The sequence below is a fragment of the Schistocerca nitens genome, chromosome 4 (genome assembly GCF_023898315.1).
Source record: "Schistocerca nitens isolate TAMUIC-IGC-003100 chromosome 4, iqSchNite1.1, whole genome shotgun sequence".
NCBI classification, from domain to species: Eukaryota; Metazoa; Arthropoda; class Insecta; order Orthoptera; family Acrididae; genus Schistocerca; species Schistocerca nitens.
Genome location: NC_064617.1, coordinates 113990105 through 114016313, shown reverse-complemented (window position 1 = coordinate 114016313; position 26209 = coordinate 113990105). Strand labels below are relative to the sequence as shown.

At 43.2% G+C, this 26209-nt stretch overlaps 1 protein-coding gene across 1 annotated transcript in view; it reads left to right on the top strand.

The window, feature by feature from the left end:
• The window catches only part of LOC126253189 (serine/threonine-protein kinase SMG1), a 395243-nt gene that overhangs the window by 145618 nt on the left and 223416 nt on the right, over nucleotides 1-26209 (top strand). Inside the window, exons 12-15 of the mRNA XM_049954353.1 lie at nucleotides 9834-9990; nucleotides 16423-16594; nucleotides 16747-16962; nucleotides 24204-24350. Coding sequence (XP_049810310.1) covers nucleotides 9834-9990; nucleotides 16423-16594; nucleotides 16747-16962; nucleotides 24204-24350 — 692 coding nt within the window. The remainder of the gene's footprint in view (nucleotides 1-9833; nucleotides 9991-16422; nucleotides 16595-16746; nucleotides 16963-24203; nucleotides 24351-26209) is intronic.

The following is a 26209-nucleotide window of genomic DNA, read 5'->3' as shown; positions in this document are numbered from 1 at the left end:
GAGTCGCAAACTCATGTGACCTGCTGGCATAATGTGAATTGTTCCATTATGTTTCGGGTGACGCGATAGTTTATAGAGAGTGAAACTGTATCCCAGAGACCGGGACATGGCCGAACATGTGTGGCATCAGAAAGATTTATTGGCTGTAATGGCACGACAGTACCGCCTTACTACTGCACTGCAACTGGCATCTGATCACGTAGCATCCCCTGGATGTATTGTGTTGAGGCAACCTGTGTACAGATGTCTTCAAAAGAGTGGCCTTTATTGTTGGAGACCTGCTGCCTGTTTTCCTCTGGCATGCCTTCACAGAAGGGAACTTCTAGAGTGGAGCTGTTGACATGTCACTTGGGTGGTCGAACGGTGGGCCAATGTTGTTTTCACAGAGGAGTCCCAATTTGGTCTGGAGGGCAATTCTCGATGGATTTGTTTCTGGTGGGCACATGAAACACGATTTTGAGATCCAAACATTGTGTAAAGGGACCAGTATCGAGGAGGATCCCTGATGGTGTGGGGAGGGATTATGTTGACCACTTGAACACCTGTTGATGCAATTGTATGGATGAATCTGCAAGATTTAACTACTGTCAGGTACCGTGAGGGGATCTTGGTATTTCATGTGCAGTTGTTGTGTGGTGCTGTGGGCCCAGACTTCATACTGATGGATGGTAATACTCAGCCTCATATAACGTGGATGGTTGATGTTTTTTTGGGAATGGAAGATATTGCAGGCATGATGTGGCCTGCTTGCCCTTCCGATTTGAACGCCATAGAGCATGTCTGGGACGCACTAGAGATAGGTTGCATCACGTCAGCATCCACCAGTCACTCTCCAAGGCTTGTGAACAGCTCTATAGGCAGAATGGGTGTTGTTGCCTAAACATGAGGTTGATGACATTCAAAGCATGTTCCATCATTGGCCTGTATTGGTGTCAGAGGTTGTCACATCCCATACTGAGCACATTAACCAGTTGTTGGAATGTGTGTGCAGATCTGTTAAGTTGGAAAAATTGAACATTTTTGTCTACCGTAATGCATATAGCAGTTATTTATGCTCTGTATGCTTTACATTGTTTCTACTTTACTATCACTTGTTTATACTCTTTTGTGGCAAAATTAATGCATGCATGCAAAATTTCCATGTGGTGCTTTAATGTTGGCCACAATTGAATTTCACTAGTTATGATAGCAAAGATCCCAAGTACAGAGATAATTCTGTAATAAATATATAATTTGAAAAATTTCTTGTAGATCATCTGTAGAGACAGTGGAACAAAACTGGCACAGTGCATGATTGGTTTACTTGAAAAGATTATGTAGGACATTTAAAACTACATGCTCATCAGCCTCATATCCTTAACTTAAAAGAAACCAACTAAAATTATCATCAACTATATAAAGCTGGAAGAAAAACATGGATGTTATCGTGCAGTGGGAAGACAACAATGATGATGATTCAAAGTGTATGCAGCGAAATGGGCCATTTGAGTCATGACAGTCAGAAATTCAGATTTGAAAGAGGAGTTGGACAAGGAGATTCCATGTCAGTGAAACTATTCATAGAATCCCCAGAGGAATAATTCAAATTAGAAATGAAGAAAGAATACATGTTAATGGAATATACCTGCACCATCTTTATTTACGTGTTGACATTATACTGTTTCTCATGTATATTGATTTCAAAGAGGGTAAAAACTTGAAGATGCAAGTTTGAAGTTAGCCTGAAAATGAATTCTGAGATCACTAATTCAAGACAGTTTGAAGACAATGGCTGTATTGGCAACAAAAGTAATAAACAGAAGAGCAAAACTGCCTTTTGTAGCTTTTTAACTTTTTAAAACTAAACATGGTTTTTAAAAGTTTTCCTGAACAGGAAAATCTACAGTCTGGGTGTGCTACCAGTTTTGACTTATTGAGAGATGGACTTCTAGTGTGAAACAGTTATGAATAAGTGCAAATGGTATGTGGATGGGAAGAACAGGTAGCTAGGTTAATGGGCGATGGGTTGATCACAGAAGTAATTTGCTGGGTTTCAAAAGATAAGAAGAGACTAGGCAAAAAAAACTTAATGGAAAGTGGGTTGATGGCATTACAAAAAGTACAGGAACAGTATGGAAGTGTGTGCTGAAGATCATAAATCATGGAACAGTTAGGGGGTGGCCCTTATCTGGTAGACGATGGCAGTTGTCTAACTATGAATTGAGAGCATTGTAAATAGGGGGAACTGTGAGGTGAAGATCGTCTGTAACAGAGTACCACTTTTTTTAAAAATTTTGTGTGTGGTTGGAAAATGGCCCCATTCTCCTGTGTGCCAAGCAGTTTTCCAATTTTCTTTCATGCAGCTGTGCAAATTGGAAGGAAGCCTTCATAGCAGTGTGGCAAAATATTAAGGCAACCACATCTCTAAGAAAGATCATGAACATTCCTTAATTTTGTAAATAATGTCCAGAGGGTGTATTTGTTTCAGCACTAACTGTAATTTTAATATCTAAGAGTTAGACAGTAAGAAGTCTTCATAAGTCTTGTTTTATTTTGAAGAGCCTATTGCATTCTTTACGTGGGATTCTAAACAGCAGTATTCTGTGTGAAATTTTATTTTATGTATTTTTTCATGTTTCTGTAACATAATGTATAAGGGGTGTTCAAAAAGAAATGAGCTGGAGGCATAGTTACAGAAACCAGTACCTGTATGTTAGAAGTATTGACCCTGGCTGCTGAGACACTTGTCCCACTGTGACACAAGGCGGTGAATGGCTGTCTCATAAAATTCCCGGGGCTGTGATGTTAACCAGTTCTGCACGTAGAGCTGGACGTCGTCATCCAACATGAATCTTTTGACCCTCAAAGCCTGTTTAAGGGGACCAAAAATGGTGTAATCACAGGGAGATAGGTCTGAACTGTATGGACGGTGCCCGAGAATCTCCCATTTGAATTCCTGCAGGAGTGCCGCGACAGTGTTGGCTGTGGAGCAGAATGACCCCATGGGTGAGATTGCCTGGTCGTTTTGATTTGATTGCTTGGCGAAGGGTGGTTAAGGTTTGCGAGTAACACTGGGCTCACTGTTGTTCCGTGCTGCAGGAAGTAAATTGGAAGGGGGCCACCTTGGTCAAAGAACATCAGCATAACCTTTCCAATTCACCTCGGATGACGACGACATCCAGCTGTGCGTGCAGAACTGGTTAACACCGCGATGCCAGGAATTGTGTGAGACAGCCATTGACCACCTTGTGTCATAGTGGGACAAGTGTCTCAACACCCAGGGTCAATACTTCTAAAATACAGGTACTGGTTTCTGTAATTATGCCTCTGGCTCGTTTATTTTTGAACGCCCCTTATACATTTACATTCTATAACATTAACAATGAGAGTATTTTGTGCCACTGGAAGTTGAACGTATATTTCCCAATCTGATATTTCTATATTTTTGCAGTGTTGCAAAGAATGATTCTTACTAGTCTCATACACTAGTTCTTAGTCAAATAAATTTTCTTTTGATGGCTTTTATGTAAGAATAAAATTCTATTGCACCTAGCCCTGTTAGTGTAAGTCCTGTCCCCCTGTGGGTTCAGGGGTAAGAATAGGCCCGCGGTATTCCTGCCTGTCGTAAGAGGCGACTAAAAGGAGTCTCAACTGTTCTGGCCTTTAATGTGATGGTCCCCTGAGGGGTTTGACCACTCTATTTCCAAATTTTTCCGTTAGTGCGTACCATTTGGGGAAGGACACCTTATGTGGTGCATCTTAAATCCATCTTGCCCTAAGATCTGGCACACCTGATATTTTCATGGAGTTGGACTTACATCGAGCTTCCGGCCACATCCGCTGCAGTGTGTTCCGGATAGCATCCCGTCCCTCCATTGTGCACTTCCATCTTTGCCCTCGTGATGTACATGGATATTTCGACACCCGACATCCAGCATGGTAGCCAGTCCGTTGTGGTGGGGTCGTCATGTACCCTCTTGGTGGTAGCCCCCTGACTACACAGGGTTCGCACTGCTGATGCCTGAGCTGCTACCTCCCCACGTATGCCGAGGAGTAGATGCCTGTCCCTTTGGGGCATCGGGACTCCCGGCAAAGGCCATCCTGCCAGGTGGTCTTTGCTGCGGCTGGGTGGCGCCCGTGGGGAGAGCCCCTGTTCGGAGTGGGTGGCATCAGGGCGGATGACCCGCAATGAAGCGTGGTACATCATCTCTCCCTGGTGGGCCTCCACCAGCAGTCTCTAAGCGATCGAGGTCTAACCTCAATGGAAAGAAATTTGATCAGAGATCATTTCCCTCCCTGGCCAATCCATGGGAGGAACGTTTGTCCAAAGAAGGCAGTGGAGATTATTCACCCCGGTACCTCGTTTGTATGCGAGTAGATGGGGAATCATTTATGTCAGCCAAGCGCCAGTTTTTTGTGGAGCATTTAGAGGACAAGTTCGGGGAGGTGGAGGGCTTGTCCAAAATGCGCTCTGTGTCAGTTCTCATCAAAACAGCATCCTCTGCCCAGTCAGGGAGGTTGCTCACTTGCGACAGGTTGGAGGATGTTTCCATCACCATCACTCCCCATAAGAGTTTAAACATGGTCCAGGGTATTATATTCCACAGGGATCTTCTTCTGCAGTCCGACGATGAACTACGCGCCAATCTAGAACGACGAAGTGTTCACTTCGTCCGGCGCATCCATCGGGGTCCGAGGGATAATCAGGTAACCACCGGTGCCTTCATCATGGCCTTCGAAGGTGATGTTTTACCCGAAAAGGTCAAGGTGATGGTTTACCACTGTGATGTGAAGCCATATATCCCTCCTCCGACGCGGTGTTTTAAATGCTGGAAGTTCGGGCACATGTCATCTCGCTGTACTTCCGGCATCACATGTCGAGATTGTGGACGTCCTTCGCATCCCAATACTCCATGTGCTCTGCCTCCCATCTGTGTTAACTGCGGAGAACACCATTACCCCTGCTCGCCGGACTGTAGGATATTCCAGAACAAACGAAAGATAATGGAATATAAGACCCTGGACCGCCTGACCTACACTGAGGCTAAATGGAAGTATGAGCGGCTCCATCCTGTGGCAATGACGTCGACCTACGCCGCTGCTGCAATAACGGTTCTCCCATCATCACGTATTGTTGGCTCTAAGATCTGTCAGAATCCACCGGCTCCCTTGGTTGTGGGGGGCACTTCACTCCCTGTTGCTCCTGCTCCATCTTCTTCAGGAGCAACACCCCCCCCCCCCCCCCCCCCCCCCAACCATCGGGGACATCAGTTCCCTCTTCCCAGCCGGAGAAGAGTAAGACTTCTTCGGCTACTCTCGCCAGGAAGGGGTCCCTTGGGGAACGACCTTCGCAAGTTCCGACCAGTGGAAAAGCGGACACCCGCAAGTGGCTGAAACAACCACCAGTCCATGGTCGTAGGGCCTCACGGTCGTCGTCCGTCCCTGAGACTGACCCAGTGAAGCCCTCCAAGCCTGAACCACCGAAGGCACAGCGAGAGAAACAGAAGAAACAGAAAGTCCCCAAGGCTAACGAGATTGCGGTGGCACCCATCCCACCGCTTCCTACAAGCACTGCGTCTGAGGACGAGGTGGAGATTCTGGCGTCCGCTGAGGACCTCGATCTCGCCGGTCCCTCAGTCGCCATGGAAAGCACTAGCACAGGTGCTCATTTGGAGGCAGCAGATGATCCAGCGGCGTAATCTGCCTTCCCAGTCCCGTCACGCCTTTCTCAGCCATGGACAATACCATCCTCCAGTGTAACTGCAGCGGTTTCTTCCACCATCTAGCTGAGCTCCACCAACTTATCAGCCTTCACCCTTTCTTCTCCATTGTACTTCAGGAAACTTGGTTTCCAGCAATGCGAACCCCCGCCCTCCGTGGCTATCGGGGTTATTATAAGAACCGGGCAGCTTATGAAAGGGTGTCTGGTGGCGTCTGCATATATGTCCTTAACTCTCTTCACAGCTAGTCTGTCCCTCTACATACAGCTTTAGAGGCTGTCTCTGTTCGGGTGTGGATGCCACAGGCTGTTACTGTCTGCAGTCTTTACCTTCCACCGGATGGTGATGTCGCGCAGCATGTCCTGGCTGCGCTGATAGCCCAATTGCCGCCACCTTTCTTGTTACTGGGAGACTTTAACGCCCATAACCCTCTGTGGGGTGGGTCAGTGGCAACAGGTCGAGGCGCCACCGTTGAGCATTTATTGGCGCAGCTCAATCTTTCGATTTTAAATGATGGTGCCTCCACACACTTCAGTGTGGCGCATGGCACATACTCCGCCATTGACCTATCGATCTGTAGCCCTAGCCTCTTACTGTCTGTCCAATGGAGTGTGCATGACGACCTGTGTGGTAGTGACCATTTTCCAATCTTTCTAGTCACTGCCACGGCATCACTCTTCTGGGCGCCCCAGCTGATGGGCTATGAATAAGGCTGACTGGGACTTGTTCTCCTCCATTGCCGCTATTGAGCCTCTCTCTAGTGACGACATTGATGCGGTGGTCCACTCAGTCACCACCAGCATTGTTACTGCCGCAGAATCTGCCATTCCCTGTTCTTCTGGGTCCCCTCGGCGGCGGACTGTGCCTTGGTGGTCGCCTGAGATCGCTGTAGCGATTAAAGATCTCCGGTGGGTGCTCCAGTGTCACAAGCGACATCCCTGCATTGAACACCTCATCACCTTCACACGGCTGCGTGCGCGGGCCCGCTGCCTTATCCGCCAAAGCAAGCAGGAGTGCTGGGAGCGGTATGTGTCCACCATTGGCCTCCATGTCTCTCCATCGCAGGTCTGGGCCAAGATCCGACGCCTCTATGGCTACCGGACCCCTGTCAGCGTCCCTGCGCTCTCACTGAATGGAGCAGTTTGTACAGACTCCGACGAAGTTGCCAACAGCTTGGCAGAGCATTTTGCTCTTAGTTCCACTTCTTCCAATTACCCACTGGCCTTCCGCTCCATTAAAGAGCGGATGGAACGTCGGAGTCTTTCTTTTTGAACCCACCATCCGGAATCCTACAATGTTCCATTCAGTGAGTGGGAATTTCACAGCGCCCTTGCCGCTTGCCCTGATACCGCTCCTGGGCCATATCGCATTCACTGTCAAATGCTGAAACACCTTTCAGTGGACTGCAAGCGACGCCTCCTCGACCTTTACAACCGTCTCTGGGTCGAGGGTGTACTTCCATCGCAGTGGCGGGAAAGCATTGTCATCCCCGTTTTGAAACCGGGCAAGAGCCCTTTGGAGGTGGACAGCTACCGCTCCATTAGCCTCACCAACGTTCTTTGCAAGCTTCTCGAACGGATGGTGAGCCGGCGCTTGAATTGGGTACTGGAGTCTCGGGGCCTTCTGGCTATGTCTCAGGGTAGGTTCCGTAGAGGCCGCTCAGCCAACAATCTGGTGAGCCTGGAGTCGGCCATCCGTACTGCCTTTGCCCGCCGTCAGCACTGGGTCACTGTCTTTTTCGACATGCAGAAGGCGTACGATACGACATGGCGTAATCACATCCTTTCCACACTTCATGGATGGGGTCTTCGGGGCCCTCTGCCGATCTTTATCCGCAATTTTCTGTCGTATCGTACCTTCGGCGTGCAAGTCGCGACCTCCCATAGTTCCTCCCGCGTTCAGGAGAACGGTGTGCCACAGAGATCTGTCCTCAGTGTCTGCCTGTTTTTAATCACAATAAACGGGCTCGCTGCAGCGGTGGGAAATTCTGTCTCCGCTTCTCTGTATGCTGACGACTTCTGCCTTTACTACAGCTCTACTGGCATTGCAGCTGTTGAACGTCAGCTACAGGGCGCTATCCGCAAGGCGCAGTCCTGGGCTGTAACGCATGGTTTTCAGTTTTCGGCTGCCAAGACCTATGTTATGCATTTCTGCCGGCGCCGAACAGTCCATCCTGAGCCGCGGCTTTATCTTGCCGACGAACTCCTTGCTGTGGTGGAGACCCACATGTTTTTGGGTGTAGTTTTTGATGCCCGGCTGACTTGGCTGCCTCATATTCGGCAGCTTAAACAGGCGTGTTGGCGGCATCTAAATGCTCAGAGATGCTTGAGCCACAACCGCTGGGGCGCCGACCGATCTACCCTGTTACGGCTCTACCAGGCGTTAATCCAGTCCCATCTGGATTATGGGAGCCTGGCTTATGGCTCAGCATCCCCATCTGCATTGCGGGTGCTGGACCCAATACTACACAGCGGGATACGGCTGGCCACTGGTGCCTTCCGGACTAGCCCTGTGGACAGCGTACTTGTGGAGGCTGGTGTCCCTCCACTGCGATTGAGGCGCCAACATTTACTGGCCGCTTATGCTGCCCATGTTTTTAGCTTGCATGGGCATCCAAACTATCGTCTCCTGTTCCCGCCATCGGTCGTCCATCTGCCAGAGCTTCGGCCCCGGTCAGGTTGTACGATCGTGGTCCGCGTCAAAGAACTTCTCTCCGGGCTTCAGGTTTTCACTGTTCCACCTCTTTCCGGGCCACTTTGCGTACACCCCAATGGTGTGTTCCTCGCCCTTGCCTTCGGCTCGACTTGGCACAGGGCCCGAAGGACTCAGTCGCTCCAGAGGCCTTCTGCCGCCGCTTTTATTCCATCCTGGCCACTTATCAGGGCTCTGACGTTGTTTACACTGACGGTTCGATGGTTGCTGGTCGTGTCGGTTATGCGCTAACTCTAGGGGACCATTCCGAACAACATTCCTTGCCGGCTGGCTGCAGCATTTACACTGCAGAGCTGGTCGCCATCTTTCGAGCCCTAGAGTATATCCGCTCCTGCTCAGGTGAGTCCTTCGTGATCTGTAGCGATTCCCTGAGCGGTTTACGAGCTCTCGACCAGTGTTTCCCTCGTTCTCGTCTGGTGATGGCTATCCAGGAGTCCCTGCATACTCTTGCCCATTGCAGCCGCTCTGTGGTTTTTGTGTGAACCCCCAGTCATGTCGGTATCCCAGGCAATGAACATGTTGACCGCCTAGCGAAAGAGACCACCAGTCAACTATCTCTGGATGTTGGCCTCCCAGAGACTGATTTGAGGGCAGTCTTACGCCGCAAAGTTTTCAATTTATGGGACACTGAATGGCGCAACCTGCCCATGCCAAACAAACTCCGTCGTATCAAGGAGACGACGACTGTGTGGCGGTCATCTATGTGAGCCAACCGCAGGGACTCAGTCGTCCTTTGTCGGCTCCTCACTGGCCACACCCGACTGACGCACAGTTATTTACTGTCTCGTGAGGATCCACCTCTTTGTCGTTGTGGGTTGTCCTTGACGGTAGTCCATATTCTGTTGGAGTGCGCCCTTTTAATTGTGCTCAGGCAGACTTTTGCACTGCCTGATACGCTCCCTGCCCTTTTAACTGATGACCCTGCTATGGCTAGCTTAGTTTTACGTTTCATTCGGGCAGGGGTTTTTTATCATTTATTATGAGTGTTTCCGTTTTCTTTTATTGTTTTGTGTTGATTCTGGCCTTTGCCCTACGGTTTTAAACTGAGTTTTTAATGTGTTCTCGGTGGTTGGCTTTTCCTCTTTTATTTATTTATTTATTTTTTTTGTCGGACAACCACCGCCACACTCCGTGTGATTTTAATTTGTTTTGTCTTATCTTTGAGTTTTTCTTGTCCTTTGTTGTCTGTTGTCTCTATTATCCGTTTTTTACTCTGTGTGGTAGTTTTTAAGTTTTGGAACAAGGGACCGATGACCGTTGCAGTCTGGTCCCTTTAATCCCACAAACCAACTGTAAGTCCTGCCTATGATTATAGTACAGCCTTGAAGCCACTAAGCTTAGTTCTCTTTAGTGAGGGAAGTATAAATATTAAATGTAGTATTCAAGATATTATATTTTTAAATGGTATTTTGTTTCTTCCAGCAAATGCAAGTAACTCTATAATTGGCATGTGGGCTCTAAAGCCAAGTATTTTAGAATTACTGGCAGTGAAGTTGGAACCATACAGTGATAAGCTCACTTTGTGCTGCCCAGCTCTACAGTACTCACTTTTGTATCTATTATACAGTCACTGTTCAAGGTATGTGTGTTTGTAATTTTTTGAAGAAAATTATTGCATAAAAATTTTGTTGTCAGCTAATGTTCTAGATCACTAATCCTTTGCATTTTGTACCATCATTTAATGTAACATTTCCATTCCTTTTTGACTTGCCTTATGCAGCAGTAACTTGCATAGGACTCTCATGCATATTGCCAGTTGAATCAGTCCCCTAACACACTGTGTGTGCCTTCTTGTTACTTGGTATAATGGTTGTAAAACTGTAGGTAGATCTAATGGCCATTGTTTTGTGCTAATCTGCAAAAAGGTTACTCAGAATCTTAACTCTAAAGATCATGATGCTGGTATAAAAATTTATGGAATGTAACAAATAAGACATTACAAGACATTAACGCAACGGCAAGGCAATTGAAACACGACCCTGTCCCATCAGTACCTGCGGCTTCAATAACTTCAGGGCAATTGCTATGCCGTATACTACGTGCTAAATTGACTTGCCAAATGGAAGGCTCATTGCTGTTACCTTTTTATCAATTACAAGAAGTTGTAATAGGTTTTATTGATTTATTATGTTTGTAAAATAAATATTGATAGTTAAAATCCAAAATCAATCTATGATTTTGTGCTATGTGGGGACACTGACCATTAGGCCAGATCGAGAAATGAGTTTTGTGGTTCCTAATGTATGATGGAGTATTTAAAACTCCAATATGATACCTAGTTAATGAGGAGAAGAGGGCTTATCCTGTAGGCATTTAATTAATTGCAGGGTTCCTCACTTCATCTTAAACAAGTATTCACTTGTTACATAGGTACATATGGTAAAAGTTAATTCTGGCAAACGATTTTCTATGTATGGAATTTAATAATTGAAACTTCATATATAAATACAATATTTACCTGAATTTTGTTGCACCCAAAAAATGAATCTCGAAATCGAAGGGGAAAAATGTTGTAAGCCACGCTTCAATGTCAAGACATAGTTTGTTTATTCTACCATGAGATTCTTGGACAGAATGGATGAAGATACAACTACAGTAGTTGGGATCGAGCCATGAGCTTAGCTGTTTTGTAGATTAACTTATGCTTTCAAACATTTAAAACCCCATAACTTGTCTTTGCAGATCTTACAGGTGTAAAAGATTTAAAAATCAATACTAGAAGTCCGTTGTTGTGGTTCACTCCTGATTGTGTCACTGTTCAGCATAAGAATAATATGAATATAAACATTACATGATATGTATATGCTTCTGCATTTGCTGTTCTCTCACTCGAGTTTGTCAGGTGGACAGGATTTAAATGAGACAACAGCTAACACAGAAGAGTATATGGCATAACATTTACATTCTTATTATTCTTATGATGCAGAGTGTAAATGATTCATGATTTGTAGGAACCATCTCTCGTCATGGGTAGGAAAACGTCAGAGATATAGCATTGGCCACATTGCCGTACGCAGACTTGCAAATCGGCTTTTCGTAACAGACTTCAGATGTATAACGAGCAAAACTTACAAAATAAGAATGAAAATAACTGAGAAATTAAAAGTGGAAATATAAAACAACATTTTATTACATAATATAAACTTAAGGAACTGTTTAAAATATCACTACATAATATAAACTTTAGGAACTGTTTAAAATATCAATTAGATAATTCTGAATCACTATCATTGGATTCCTTGTTGTTCAGTTCTTTATACAGAGAATCATTCTCCATATCATCTAGTGCATTTGTTATCAAACATTTTTATATGCATGTTGAACAGTCTGGTTTGGTACACAGTTCTATGCATCATAAATCCATCAGCACACTTGTGACAAACTTGTGTATTTTACAAGTCCTGTTTTGTGTTGGTTGTCTGTCATTTTTCGAAAGCCAGTCCATGTACATGTGTTGAAGTTGTCTTTAAACGGTTTATTCAAACAGGCATCAAGTGGTTGCAGAACTGATGTCATCCTGCCTGGAATTACTGACAAGTCTATTTCGCTCTCTAATAATTTTTGTTTTGCTGCAGATGTTGTGTGGCCTGGTACTCGTCTAACACCAGCAGACTATGTAAACCAAGCATTGCTCGAGGATGACAATTCCATATAAGCCTAATCCATTCCAGCACAATATCCTCTGAAAACCACCCACTTTTGTTTGCTCATACAATTACAGATTTTGGAAATACTTCAGATTGCTTGAAAACTATGAGTGGAGGTAATTTATGTCCATCTGCTGTGCAAGCCAGCTTGGTGGACATTCACTGTTTTTTCACTCCCTGATTTGATAATACTTATCTTTCTTTCCTCTGGCGGCATGTCAAAATATACAGGGGTGTGGTCAGCATTCCCTATCTGGCCAAGAAAGTTCTGGTTTTCAGTGCACCACCTGATTATGAAATGCTGAAATTCCACACATTTTTCTTCTTAATTTTTTGACAGCTTATGAGCAATTGAAGTTCACTTCCAACGTGAAAAATCCCAGCACTTCATGAAAAGACCAATCTAGTTGTGACTAGACTTAAAGTTTTTTCAATTTTTTGATTTAGAGCAATTTCATGTGCATCAATTTTTGAAATTTCAGCGTTCAAAGGCAAAGCATACTGCCGGCAAAAGTTAGTTGTGGCGGCTCCTAGTCCCATTTTTCAGAACTTCCATTTGCTTTGCACTTGAGTCTAAGATGCAGGCGATTTTTTTGATCCTGAAAACTGGAAGAAAAGTGCAGCTTTAAATTCAGGTGTATATGGTATCTACAGCCTGGTTAATTAGAACAGCTTTCCTTTGGAAGGGCAGAGGCTGCTGTATTTCCCATCCAGCAGATAACAGGAGAGAATGTTATCTCCCTTAAAATAAGACTAGAATCTTACCATGTGTTGTTTTTTTGTCATTTGTCCAAAATGCAACAGACATTTCAGGAAATTAAATGCAGAAGAAATGAAAAATATTAAAAAATACAGCTGCAAAATACCATTCATTCCTCAATAAAACAAGTAGTGGAAATTTCTGTTTAGTTAACTTTTAACTTTCACATGGTGTTTGGTTCTTCCAAAACTTTAGAGGAGGTTATTTATTTTAGAACAGTCTATCACCTTAGCAACAATAATATGCTCAGCAAAATGAAGTTAGTAGAGTAACACTCCTGAAACCCTGAGAATGCCATTTACACGTTCACTCACATTATTTTACGAGCATTAAATAATAAAATAGCACTGGTTGCTATTTTTGGTGACATATCTAAAGCATTTGGCTGTGTATCAAAGTAATCTCTTAGATAAATTGTAATTTTATGGGATTGATGCTATAGCTAACCAATGAGTAATGTCTTATCTAACCATAAGAATGCAGGAAGTTAAGTTAGTACTCCGGGGACATAATTCTGAAGGGAGATGTCATGTATGGTGTTCCCTTAAAGGCTCTGTCTTAGATCCACTATTGTTCGTCATATATGTAAACGACTTTTCATCTAATATCTAACAAACAAAATTAGTTCTTTTTGCAGATATTAGTATTGTGATCAGTCCAACCATGCATACAGAAACAGAAGAAATGGGAAACAAAGTTCTTAAAAGGATAATTGACTGGTTTTCTGTGAATGGTCTCACCCTCAGTTTTAAAAAGGCCAGCCACATCTTGCACTTAGAATCATTGCAGATCAGTAAATTTTCATATTTTCTTGCAATAATGTAATGGAATAATGTTCTGAGGTAACTCCTCATTAAGAAAGTAAGTATTTGTTGCTCAAAAATGTTCTGTAAGAATAATATATGGTGCTCACTCAAAATCATGTTGAACACACCTGTTCAAGGAGCGGGGCATTCTGACTACTGCTGCACAGTATATTTATTCCCTCATGAATTTGGATGTAAATAATCAACTGCAGTTCAAAAGGAATGATTATGTACAGAATTACAATACCAGAAGGAAAAATAACATTACATTAAGGTCATCTTTAGCATGGAAAGTGTGCACAATGCTGCAGCAAACATTTTTGGTCACTGATCTGTCTGACAGGCAGCAAAGTGACATTTGAAAAGAAACGGAGTTTTCGGAAAAAAAACTTAGAAGTGTTTAGAATGTAGTCATATAAACAAACTTTTGATGCGAATGTAAAAGGACTCATTCCACAGCATTATGATTTATTGTGCAAAGTGATCCATGGAACATGACACTAACTAATTGCTGCACTTATAATGTTAGAAAAGAAGGAAGTTTATTAATATACTAGAAAACAGAAACTGAAGTACTGTAGTTCGACATCATATTCAGTGTAATTGACTAGCATAAAATAGGGTATGTACATAACAAGCTATGTCCAGTTTAGATTGATAAGAAACTGATGGAAAATCTGGCACTTATCCATATGAGGACAGCTGTAAAACATTTCACTAAAATCAGTACTGTTGACAGCAGCACGAAGGTTTTGCAACAGTTATGAGGAGAAAGTAACTACAGAATGAACCCGAACCCTCAAAAAATTTCAGGGATGTATTACAGGGGACCCATGCTCTCCAGCGACTCTTTACAAATTAAATGCATTTTGTTGGCTTTCTTACATTGAAAATATTTGCACAACACTGCAGAAGTTGACAGTGTGCATTATGTGTCTTTTTGGAAAACTAACTTGTTTCATTCACTCACAATCCTTGATGTTGATATCAACAATGCCCACTTTACTGTATGTCCTCCAACTTGCAGTCAGTGCTGTGTGGTTCTGTCTGAAGTTTATGGCATTGCTCTGAGTTGTATATTTACAAAATATTGTATATTACATACTTTTTCACAGTAGCAAAGGTAATTGTAGAACATAATATATCATTATTATGTTGTTCTGTATCAGGAGGCAGCACCGGGAGTTGGGTGGGTGGTGTGTGTGTGTGTGTGTGACACACACACACACACACACACACACACACACACACACACACATATATATATATATATATATATATATATATATATATATATATATATAGGGACAGGGTTGTGCTTAAGGGGATGGCGCCAAGATTGGGGAGATACCTTCTGTGCCCTGTTGCCATCAGACACTGCTCAGTACAGACTGCCTGAGAGAGACTAGATCTTCCAGGCTGCCAGCAGTGTTTGGAAGTGGATATGTGGACTAGTTCAAAACAGAGCTTCCTTATGATGTGACAAATTCTACATTTTACTACTAAACTTATCATTGAAAACTGCCGGAAGATTTTTCATAGGTTATGTTTAGTCAGATGATGACTAAGACATAGATATTTTCCCCCTTTTCTCTTGGGTGAGTGTAAAACAATCTTAAATAATACATTTAGGAAAAGAGACAAACAGACTTTTCAGTCTCGTGACAAACTATTGGTTGCGTTTGCAGAATGGAGTTTTATATTACATTGGAGATACTAACCTTGCCATTAATAAATATTCCCATTTGCTGTAATATACTGATGAGCTAACATATTTTTTAATAAATAAATTTTATGAAATGAATGATTTTTGTCTTGGAAGACTGCAGAGTGCTAAAGCACATCCTTAATATAGTAAATATGTGGTGACATTGTATAACTATATTATTATTTCCAAACCTCAAAAGGCTATGGCACCTTACATACTATGGATTTGGTCATGTGACTTGCCAGTGCCTCTGATGTGTGTTCATTATTTTCCATGAGGCCTTACACACTGACGATTTGACCGCACGACCTGCTCTGCAATCACTAATCCGCGTGATGAATAGCGTTCACACCTTTCACACTTGGTGACATTGCAGTGTGGCTGGTTGTGCTGCATTTATCTTTTTTCGAGCTTTACAGTTGCTAAATCACAGGTATTTCCTGTGTAGTTTAAAAGAATTTTGTGCGCTTTCCTGCATTGAAAATAACTTTCTACATGGAGCTTTCCATCATTGAAGTAGAATTTTGACCTGTAATTTGAGATTCAGAAAATAGGGATAATAGCAATAAGATAAAAAAAAAAAATGAGTATTGAGAGAAGTGTAAAAAATTTGTTCCGTACTTCAAAGATCCAATGTATTTTCTTTTCAATAATGAAACTAAAATCAATGATTACTTGTCAGAATACACTCAGTAACTGGCTCACACAAGCACAAAGACAGCTCTTGCCTCAGAGCTTCTGCTGTGTGGTTCAGTTGCATGCCTAGAGATTCAACGATGTGATAGTTGTGTATTCCAGCAATTGAATCGTGCAGCTGAATCGCCACAACAATGGCAACAATGTGAAAGAAGCCTAACACAACTGTAAAACTTAGGTTGCAGCTGTTGTGTTGAAGGAAATATTATTAGGAGTATGTGAAGAAATAGATACGACACTTTCTTCCTATCAACATTACATAGAAAAGAAATGGGTGCTTAATGTCATACCTCAAATTAAAAAATTGCCCGGCTAGCTACTCGCTTTTCACAATAACATTTGTATTTGATATTTATGTTGCATGTTTCCAATAGATGGCTGCTTCTTGTTTCAGATACAACCACTTCGTGTCAAGTAGTGGCCTGATTAGTGCTAGTCAGGGTAGAGCAACTGTCTGCGACATTTTGGGACTTCCAGTGACGTTGGGACATGAAGTTCCTACTGCTTCACCGACTAGTGGACACTTATCAATAATTCTGCATCTCTTATCAAAAATGCTTTCTCAGGTACTGCATTTGAAAGTAATTTTATGAATACGGACAACTCTCAGAGTTTCCAAATAAAAAAAAATAAAAAAAAATTTTTAAGGGGTTATACCAAAAATTAAGTTAACCTATTTGTTACGAGAAAGTATATTTCATATTTGTTTTTTGTGCAGGAAACAGCAGAAGAAATTCTACTTCTTGTCTTGGTTTGGACAAGGGAACTGTTGCTGCAGGCTCAGCCCCATCTTGGAATGTTGCACAAAACGCAGGAATTTTTGTCTTTCATTTGGGCACTTGTGAAAGTGGGTTTTATGCATAATGTTAATGTTGTGCTGTGTGTCCTTGAGAACATTGAACAGTTCTTGTCATCAGGAAATTTACCTTGGCAGGTACTGTCTTTTTACTTTCCCTTTCCCTGCTTCATGTTTAATATTATGTCAGCCTAAGTAACTTGTTCTTATTTGCATAAAAACTTAAAACGTTTTAGAGAATAAAAACAAATTACATTTTAAAATGATTATATATTTATTGTGTGTGTGTGTGTGTGTGTGTGTGTGTGTGTGTGTGTGTGTGTGTGTGTGTGCGCGCGCGCGTAATTATTCAAAGTATATTATTCAAAGTATATTTTTAATTTAAACTTGCCACCCTAATGCATAAATTTATTGAACACTAGTACTGTATCAGATGCTATTCTGTTTAGTTTTGTGCCAATGTTCGATGTGCTTTCAGGTTCTCAAAAACATACTGACTTATTAACTTCAGTGATTGAAATTGTCAGAGATTTAAATTTCTCTTGTTGTCAGTGAATTAAGTTGATCACTCTGACAGTAATGCATATTTTGACCCTGGAGCAAGGACTATGTGACGAAGTATTTATCATCATTTTTAAAGCAGATCACTTGTTGTGGGGGCTCTAGTACCACCTCTACCTGGAATTGAGAAGTGCAGTGTCTCTTGTTCTCAGAAACAGTGGGCAGAGGACATACCTCTACAGGGCTGGGATTATTCTCCATCACTGATCTTTCACTAAATTCTTCAGCTGTTACACAAACTTCAGAGTGGGAACTGTTAAATGATCATTACTCTGGTGACCACATTATGATTTGGGTATGCCTTCTAGATGGAGCAGTGTCCAAAATAAAGTCACCACACTGAGTGATTAGAGAGGCAAATAATGCACTGTGCTGCAACAGACTCTGTTTAAACACAGGGAAAGTCCCAACAAATTTACCCCTTTTACTGCTCAGTTGCACATTGTTCTGAAAACTCTGCAGCAGGTGAGACTTCATTTAGGGAAAAAAATTATAATGTGCGTAGATTGACTTAAGTGTCCTAAAAGTGCTATAACCAATCGCATCTTTAAGTACAGTACTCTGCATTAATGTGTGACTTATTGCTCCTGTGGTGAGAGATTCCACTGTGTGGCTCAATGGCAATACCAAATGTAAGGTCTCCAATATTTTTAGATGTACAAAGAAACATTTGTTTTCTATAATAATTGCATTATTTTAAAGGTTCAAGAATGTTTAATTTTGCTACATAAACACCATTTTGGTCGATGCGGTTTTGTAGACGCTGTGGCAGTTTTACATTGCCAGTGTCATACCACGTCGCCACCATGTCGTTCAGCATATTTTGAACCTCCTCTTTCATCTCGTCATCAGAGCCAAACAGGTAGTCGGAAAAATGCTCCTTCAACTTGGGGAACATGGTAGTCAATGTGTCAAGTCTGGACTATGTGGTGGGTAGTTGATCACCTTCGAACCAACGTTTTGCAGGAGTTTGATGGTTTGACAGGCAATGTGTGGTGGACAGGTGTTGCTGTGGAGAGTGCTTACACCCTTGCTCAACATTCCTCTTATCCAGTTCTAATTGCCTTTCTGAGTTTTTTCGGGGTTTCACAGTACCTGTCAGCATTTACTGTTATCCCCGCTGGCAGAAAGTCAACCATCTAATCCCTTTCTGATCCCAAAACATAACTCCCAAGACTTTACTGGCAGACACGCCAACAACAATTGATCATGTATGCTTTAAGCATCCACTGCTCCCGGAGCACCTGAACTACCATCTTTTCTTTCTACATACAGTGATCCACATTCTGCATTGACAGTTGGTCTGGGGTTATGATTGCTATCCGCATCTGGTCCCTTTTTCCTGAACTCCAGATTTCTTCTCTATCACCTCTTTTCTGGGCCCACTCACATACACCTCCATGGTGAATCCCCTGTCCACAACTCTCTTGACCTATCACAAGGTCTGAAAGACTTGATTCATCCTGAGGCCATCCACCACTGGTTCTCCACTCTCAGTGCGTTTTTGGGATTCAGAAGTATTCTGTACTGATGGCTTGATGCTGGTTGCTGGTCACGTTGGCTTTGCTTACTGCCATGTGGTACATGATGAACTCTGCTCCTTGCAGGATGGCTGTAATGTTTTCGCTATAGAGTAGGTAGGCACCTCTCATGCTCTTGAGCATATCCTTTCATTCTCTGGTGAGTCCTTCCTCATTTGTAGAGACATTCTGAGCAGTTTACAAGCTCTTTATCCTCACCATTCCATGGTCCTGACTATCAAGGAGTCCTTTCTTGCCCTTAAACGATATGGATGCTTGATGATCTTTGTCTGGATCTTGGGTTGCATTGGGATCCTGGGGTATGAACTTGCTGGTAGACAAGCCATCTCTTGAGATTGGTGTTCCGAAATCAGATCTTCGATTGGTATTATGCCATCAAGTTGTAAAGTGTTGGAATAGGGAATGGCATTCTCTTGACTTTTCCAAACAAACTATGGATGATGAAGGAAACCATGAATTTGTAGAGGTGCTCCATGCGGGTCTCTCATAAGGACTCCATTGTCCGCGACAGGCCCCCATGTTGGACAATCTGCAGGGCCAATTGGCCTTTATATACGTCTGCTTTGCACTTGGACACCTCTGTCTCGAGTTGCATTGATGCGGTCTTGCAGGGCATCACTGCCACTATTTTTCATGCTGCTGGCACTGCTATCCCCCTATCCACAGGTCATCGATCGGTACCGTGGAGGACCGACGACGTAACAGCCACTGTCCAGGACCGCCGACAGGCACAGCAGTGATTTAATTGACACCAACTCACTTTTAAGTGTCCTCTTGCTAAGGCTTGCTACCTTATTAAGCAGAGTAAAAAGGAATGCTGAGAGTGCTGTGTTTCCTCCCTGGGCACATATGCCTCTTCATATCATGTTTGGTCCAAGCTCCATAGGCTTCTGGACCACCAGCAACAATCAACTGTTCAGTATCTTATCTTCCAGGGTGCTCTGTGTACTGAACCATTGATCCTCCCATGACTTGTTGGCTCTTCCCATGACTTGTTGGCTCTTCCCATGACTTGTTGGCTCTTCGCATGACTTGTTGGCTCTTCGCATGACTTGTTGGCTCTTCGCATGACTTGTTGGCTCTTCGCATGACTTGTTGGCTCTTCGCATGACTTGTTGGCTCTTCGCATGACTTGTTGGCTCTTCGCATGACTTGTTGGCTCTTCGCATGACTTGTTGGCTCTTCGCATGACTTGTTGGCTCTTCGCATGACTTGTTGGCTCTTCAGCCCAGAGAGAATCCAATGTCTCTTGGTTAGCTTGATGAACTACTTTTTAAACTGCTCAAGTGGATGGTTAGCTTCCAATTATGTTGGGTACTCGAATCCCAGGACGTTTAGTCCCTGTATCCGAGTGGCTTCCGGGAAGTACAATCTCCAATTGATTATTTACTCAGGTTGGAAACAGCAATCCGATAGGCTTTTGCTAATCACCGGCACATTGTCATGGTCTTCTTTGACCTACATAAGGCATACAACACAGCTTGGTGCCATCACATTTTAGTTACCCTCCATGACTGGGGCTTGTGCAACCCCCTACCAATTTTTATCATGAGTTGCCACTTCACTCAGCACCCTTGGGATTCAGGAGAATGGTGTCCCACAAGGTTCTGGGTTAAGTGTTACACACTTCTTCTTAGCCATCAATGGGCTTGCAACCTCTGTTGGGCCTCTGGTTATACCAGTATTGTATGTTGACAGATTTTTACATCTGGTGTAGCTCCCACTGGGTAGCATCTGCTGAGCTATGGCTCCAAGGCGCCATTCAATGGGCCTCTGCATGGGCCATCTCCCATGGCTTCCAGTTTTCTCCCTGCAAAATGCTGGGTTATACATTTTTGTCGTCGACCCACAGTGGTTTATTCATGATGGGTGTATTTACCATTCTCTTTAAGGGAGGGCACCTCAGCCTTGTTGGTCCATTGAGGGGTTGGCAGGACACTTTGTTGCTGCTTCTGCTGTGAACAGGCAGTAGCTGTGTGGGCTTAATGATCTGCCCCAGCCCTCACCCTACCTGCTCCTCCCCCCCCCCCCCCCCCCTCCAGTGCTCTGTTTGACTTCGTTTTGTTCCTTTTGTTTTCTTGTGCTTCTCTCGCCTTCTCCATGTCGCTCATTTTTTTTCTGGATATTGTTCAGTGGGATGCCCCTGGTACCTGGTGAAGGGTATGTGTCCCCCCCCCCCCTTCCCCCAGTCATTTTCTGCTTCTGGGCTCCTCTGGCTGCTCTCTGGATGGGGCAGCTTTCCTGCCGTTCTTCCTTTATTTAGGCCACCAGCTGCTAGATGTTGTAGCACAGTCCTGTTTCTTGGGCCTTAATTTTTTATAAAAAACTGACATGGCTGTCCCATATTCACCACCTGAACCCCACATGCATGCAGAAGTTTAAAATTCTCCACCTCCTGGTCCACACATCTGTGGTGCAGACTGTGCTACTCTTCTCCATCTTTACTGTGCTCTGGTCTTGTCCAGACTAAGTTACAGTAGTGAGGTTTATGGCTCAGTGGCTCCTTCCTCTCTGAAAATACTTGACCCTGTTCAGCATGGGGTGGTGCATCTGGCTGTTGGTGCCTTTCGCACTAGTCCCATGGACAGTCTCCTTGCAGAAGCGGGAATTTCCCCTCTACAAATACAATGGAGCCAACCCTTGGTTTCTTAAGCAATTGCCATTTGGCCAATTCCTTGACTATCCCATATACACTGTCCTCTTTGAAAAAGTGGGATGCCTCCCTCCTGATAACTGGCCACGCATGGGTTTGCTGGTTGGAATGCGTCTCACTTTCCTCTGTTGAGATCTCCATCTCCAGTTGCTGGAATGTGCCCCCATATATTTCCTCCCCCCCCCCCCCCCTTCCTTTTGTACTGAGGATAGTCTTCCAGATTCCTTATCTGTAATATTAGCATATGATTCACAAATGGTTGAACTGGTCCCCCGTTTCCTCCATGAAAGTGGTTTCTATTTTCAGATATAAGGTTTTGCTTTACTCCTGGTGCGGGGGCAGGGTGGTTGTGGTTGGGCCTCTCTTCACATTTACTTGGTCTGAGACCCATGACCACTCCACTCAGCAAATATCACTCTTTTATCCCTGTTGTTTTTCCAGTTTTTAGATTTGGCCTACCCTTTTATGCCTTCTGATCTGTGTGTTTTAACTTCCTCATTTCATAGTCTTGACTCCTGTGACTGGATCCATCCACTTTTAGCTGACCCTCTCTCTTCCGCGAGTAACTTTGGAACTGCGGGACTGATGACCTTGCTGTTTAGTCCCATAAACCCCCTCAATCAATCAATCCATACATCATCCCTTGCTAGCTCTACATTAGCCATACTTGGCTGACTTATGATCACATCCTCTGTCCCAAGGATCCACCTCACTGTCCTTATAGTACCTGTTTGACTGGTCTACATTTTTGCAGAATTGTCAAAGCTAGCCACCCTCCGGTGGACTCTTAAGTCTTTCTCAGTACCTGAGGTTAGCGGACGGTGCCTGATCTAGCTTTGTGGTTTATTCATGATGGGTGTATTTACCATTCTCTTTAAGGGAGGGCACCTCAGCCTTGTCGGTCCATTGAGGGGTTGACAGGACACTTTGTTGCTGCTTCTGCTGTGAACAGGCAGTAGCTGTGTGGGCTTAATGATCTGCCCCAGCCCTCACCCTACCTGCTCCCCCCCCCCCCCCCCTCCAGTGCTCTGTTTGACTTCGTTTTGTTCCTTTGTTTTCTTGTGCTTCTCTCGCCTTCTCCATCTCGCTCATTTTTTTCTGGATATTGTTCAGTGGGATGCCCCTGGTACCTGGTGAAGGGTATGTGTCCCCCCCCCCCTTCCCCCAGTCACATTTTCTGCTTCTGGGCTCCTCTGGCTGCTCTCTGGATGGGGCAGCTTTCCTGCCGTTCTTCCTTTCCCCACTTTTTCTTCTTGTTCCTTTCTCTAGACTTTGTTGGCCCCCAGTAGACCTTGGGGTTTTCTTTCCTTGGGTTTCAAACACTAGACCCTGCTTTGGTGTGTAGTTTTGTTGACTTGCTTGTTCCCGGTAGGACCAACTGATGACCTCATAGTTTGGGCTCTTTAATCATTAAACCAACATCTCCTATCCTATCCTAAAAAAAGCAAGGCCACCTAAGAAAGCTGTCATAGCATATACTATATCTGCTCTAATTTCTGACCAGCATTTTCTGTATACACAATCACCATCTAGCTGTCCACCTCAATGAATGGCCACTGTCAAAATGTGAGCAAAGTTGAGCATCCAGTGGTGAAACATGCTGTTGAGCACAATGAGCTCTGTTTGAATGGTTCATTTGCAACTTGTACCATCTGGACCCTCCCACAAATAAAAGTTTCTCTGTATTACTTAGATAGGAATTGGCCTTGGAACACATCCTCAAATCCTGTAATCCTCCTGAGCACAGTCTCTGGTAGCCCCTGCCATATGTGCATTTGTTGCGTGCACATATATCCCTGCCCTAAGTTCACTCATTCTACGCTCCTCTCTACAGTTTCCATTGTCCTCTATTCTCTCTCGCCTTCCCAATCCCCCCCTCCCACATCAATATGTGCTGTGGTCAAATCTCCCTGCGTGTGACCAGAAAAAGCTCACTGGTGCCACATCTCGTACCCTTGTTGGTGTGCCTATTGGCAGCTCAGCACTTCAACTGTTTGGTGAGTTGTTACCTTTAGTCCCTCCATAATTTATTAAGATTGTGGTAGCGTTGCAGAAACTCTCAGTGCTACAGAAAAAATTATCTTTAAGTATAAATGGACTAGCTAAAAACCACATATCAGTAGCGCAGAAAGCAAAAATAAAAATGATGCCTGTGAAATGTTTTCTGTCTTAAAAACCATTCTGAAACAGAGAAATTGTGTATGAATCCTTTCTGCCCATAAGGACCATTTCTGTCGTATCATCAAATATTGCCCTTTTCATGTGGGTCACGTCATGGCCTTTTTAAAAGAAAGTCATTATTAACAATTTGTTTAACATTTTATATATTTTTACCATATAATATTATTTTGATGCCTCATATGCAGTATGCCTTGATAGCTCATTGAATAAGTGCCATTTAAAATTCTAGTGAGTCAGGGCTCTGACGCAGGACACTCTTGGGAGTTTTTGGGCATTCACTGTGATTTTCGCCACTGTTAATGCTTATGCATGCCTGAGAAATGCCAAGTTTCACTGTAATTGGGGTTTCTCATTTCAAGCAAAGCCCGAGAAAAAGATTGTAAATAGACTACCAGAGATGGAAATTATGTTACAGAGTTTAATAATTTTCTCTTTCTCAACAGGCAGAATTGTTATCAGCAATTGCTAAACTGTGTATGCTACACTTGAATTCTTCATGTGCACAAGTGGTGCAGAAAGTGTGTCATCTTCTAACTATGCTGCCATGGCATGTCACAGTAAATAAATTTTCAGAGCCTGTGAAACTTAAGGTAAGTTTATATATTCTCTTAATATTTTGTTAATTTAAATGAGAACTTAACCAAAAAAGTATGTTGGAAGTTTAGTATGAATTGAGGGCAACAACTTTATTTCTCTATGAGAAGATAATGATTATAATTATCTTTATTTTTGTGTGTTATGCCGAAACATTTGGCTTTATTTCTCTGTAAATAATTATAGGGTTGCAAATTCAAAAGCCTGCAGTTCAATTTGCAGTTGGTCCTAGGTTTCCACCAAGTGAGGTGGCTCAGTGGTTAGCACACTGGACTTGCATTTGGGAGGACGATGGTTGAATCCCGCGTCTGACCATACTGATTGAGGTTTTCCCTGATTTCCCTAAATCACTCCAGGCAAATGCTGGGATGGTTCCTTTGAAAGGGCACAGCCAACTTCCTTCCCCATCATTCCCTAATCCGATGAGAGACCGATGACCTCGCTGTTTGGTCTTTTTCCCCAAACAACACCCCCCCCCCCCCTTTCCCGGTTTCCTTTTTCTCCCCTGGCATTTAATGTAGATTTTTCCCCATATGACAATTTGTGTATGTACCAAGAATAAAATTGCATCATGTTTTGAATTAGATGTTAATCTAAAAGTTCTGTGTTAAAGAGTGCTTAAAGTTGACGTAAGTGAAGTACATGGAGAGAAGAGCATTTTTTATATAAAAGATTTAGCCTGAGAGTGTAAAGTATGTAAGTATCAACTATGTTTACAAATAAGATGCATAGTTGTAGGAACCTGCTTTCTTTTTGTAGTAAATCAACACAATCTTACAAATTCTTTTTCTTGTCATGCAACTCATTAAATTCAAATTTTTATTAATGAACGTATAATGTATACACTCGCAATATTTTCTCATACTTTGTTTTGGTAATATACTTCATGTGCTGCGACATATGCCTCAACACATTTCTTCATGTTAGCTGCTACTTTTTGAATGGTCACTAAACTTATGCGGGATATTTTGTCTTCGATGTTGTTCTTCAGATGTCCCCAAAGAAAAAGTTGGGGGGAGAAATCTAGGCGGCCACAGCTTACATGAAATGATGGGTGCCCCAAAGAACTGGCGCAACATTATCATGATGCAACACACTGTGCGCGCTGTTGAACCATCTTACTGCAGCCAGTGGGGTCATTCATCAGTCTTTAACAATGCCACAATTGCATGAAGTAGTTCTTGTAACATTCAGCTGGTACCGTTTCTGAGACAAAAAAAAAAATGGGGCGTACAATTCTTTTGCATGAAACTGCATATCAAACTCCAAACTTCCGTGAATGTAATGAGGTCTCGTGGAAAAAGTTGGCGTTTTACGAACTCCAATATCTGTTGTTCTGCTGTTTACATAGCTTCATTAGAATAGAAAACATAATCAAACACCCGAACACTGTTGAGAATAATATGCAAAAACTATTGACAGTAATGTAGTTGGTTTCCCTTATCGAGTTCTTGAAGCCCGTGCTCAATGTGAATGTGATACAGACAAAGTTTCAGCTTCTTTGCGGCTTTATGAACGCTCCCATGTGATATTCCTATTTGCTGACACTGTTTTTCTATCATCTTTCTTGCTGAATGTAGCAGGAATGTGCATATATTTTCTAGTGAGTCATCACTGGACTCTGATGATTGGCCAGAAAGTTTACATTCATTCATACAACCAGCTTCTCTAAAATGAGCGACTATGCCTGAAATCATTAATTTGTTTCAAGACTAGCTTCTTGACATTTTAAGAAAAATTGCAATTTGAAGTAACTTAAAAGATTGAACACACATCTCACGTGGAAAAAACACATGGTTGTTCACACACAGTTGACTTAACAGTAACATCAAGAGGGCGGGAAACTGCTAGGATA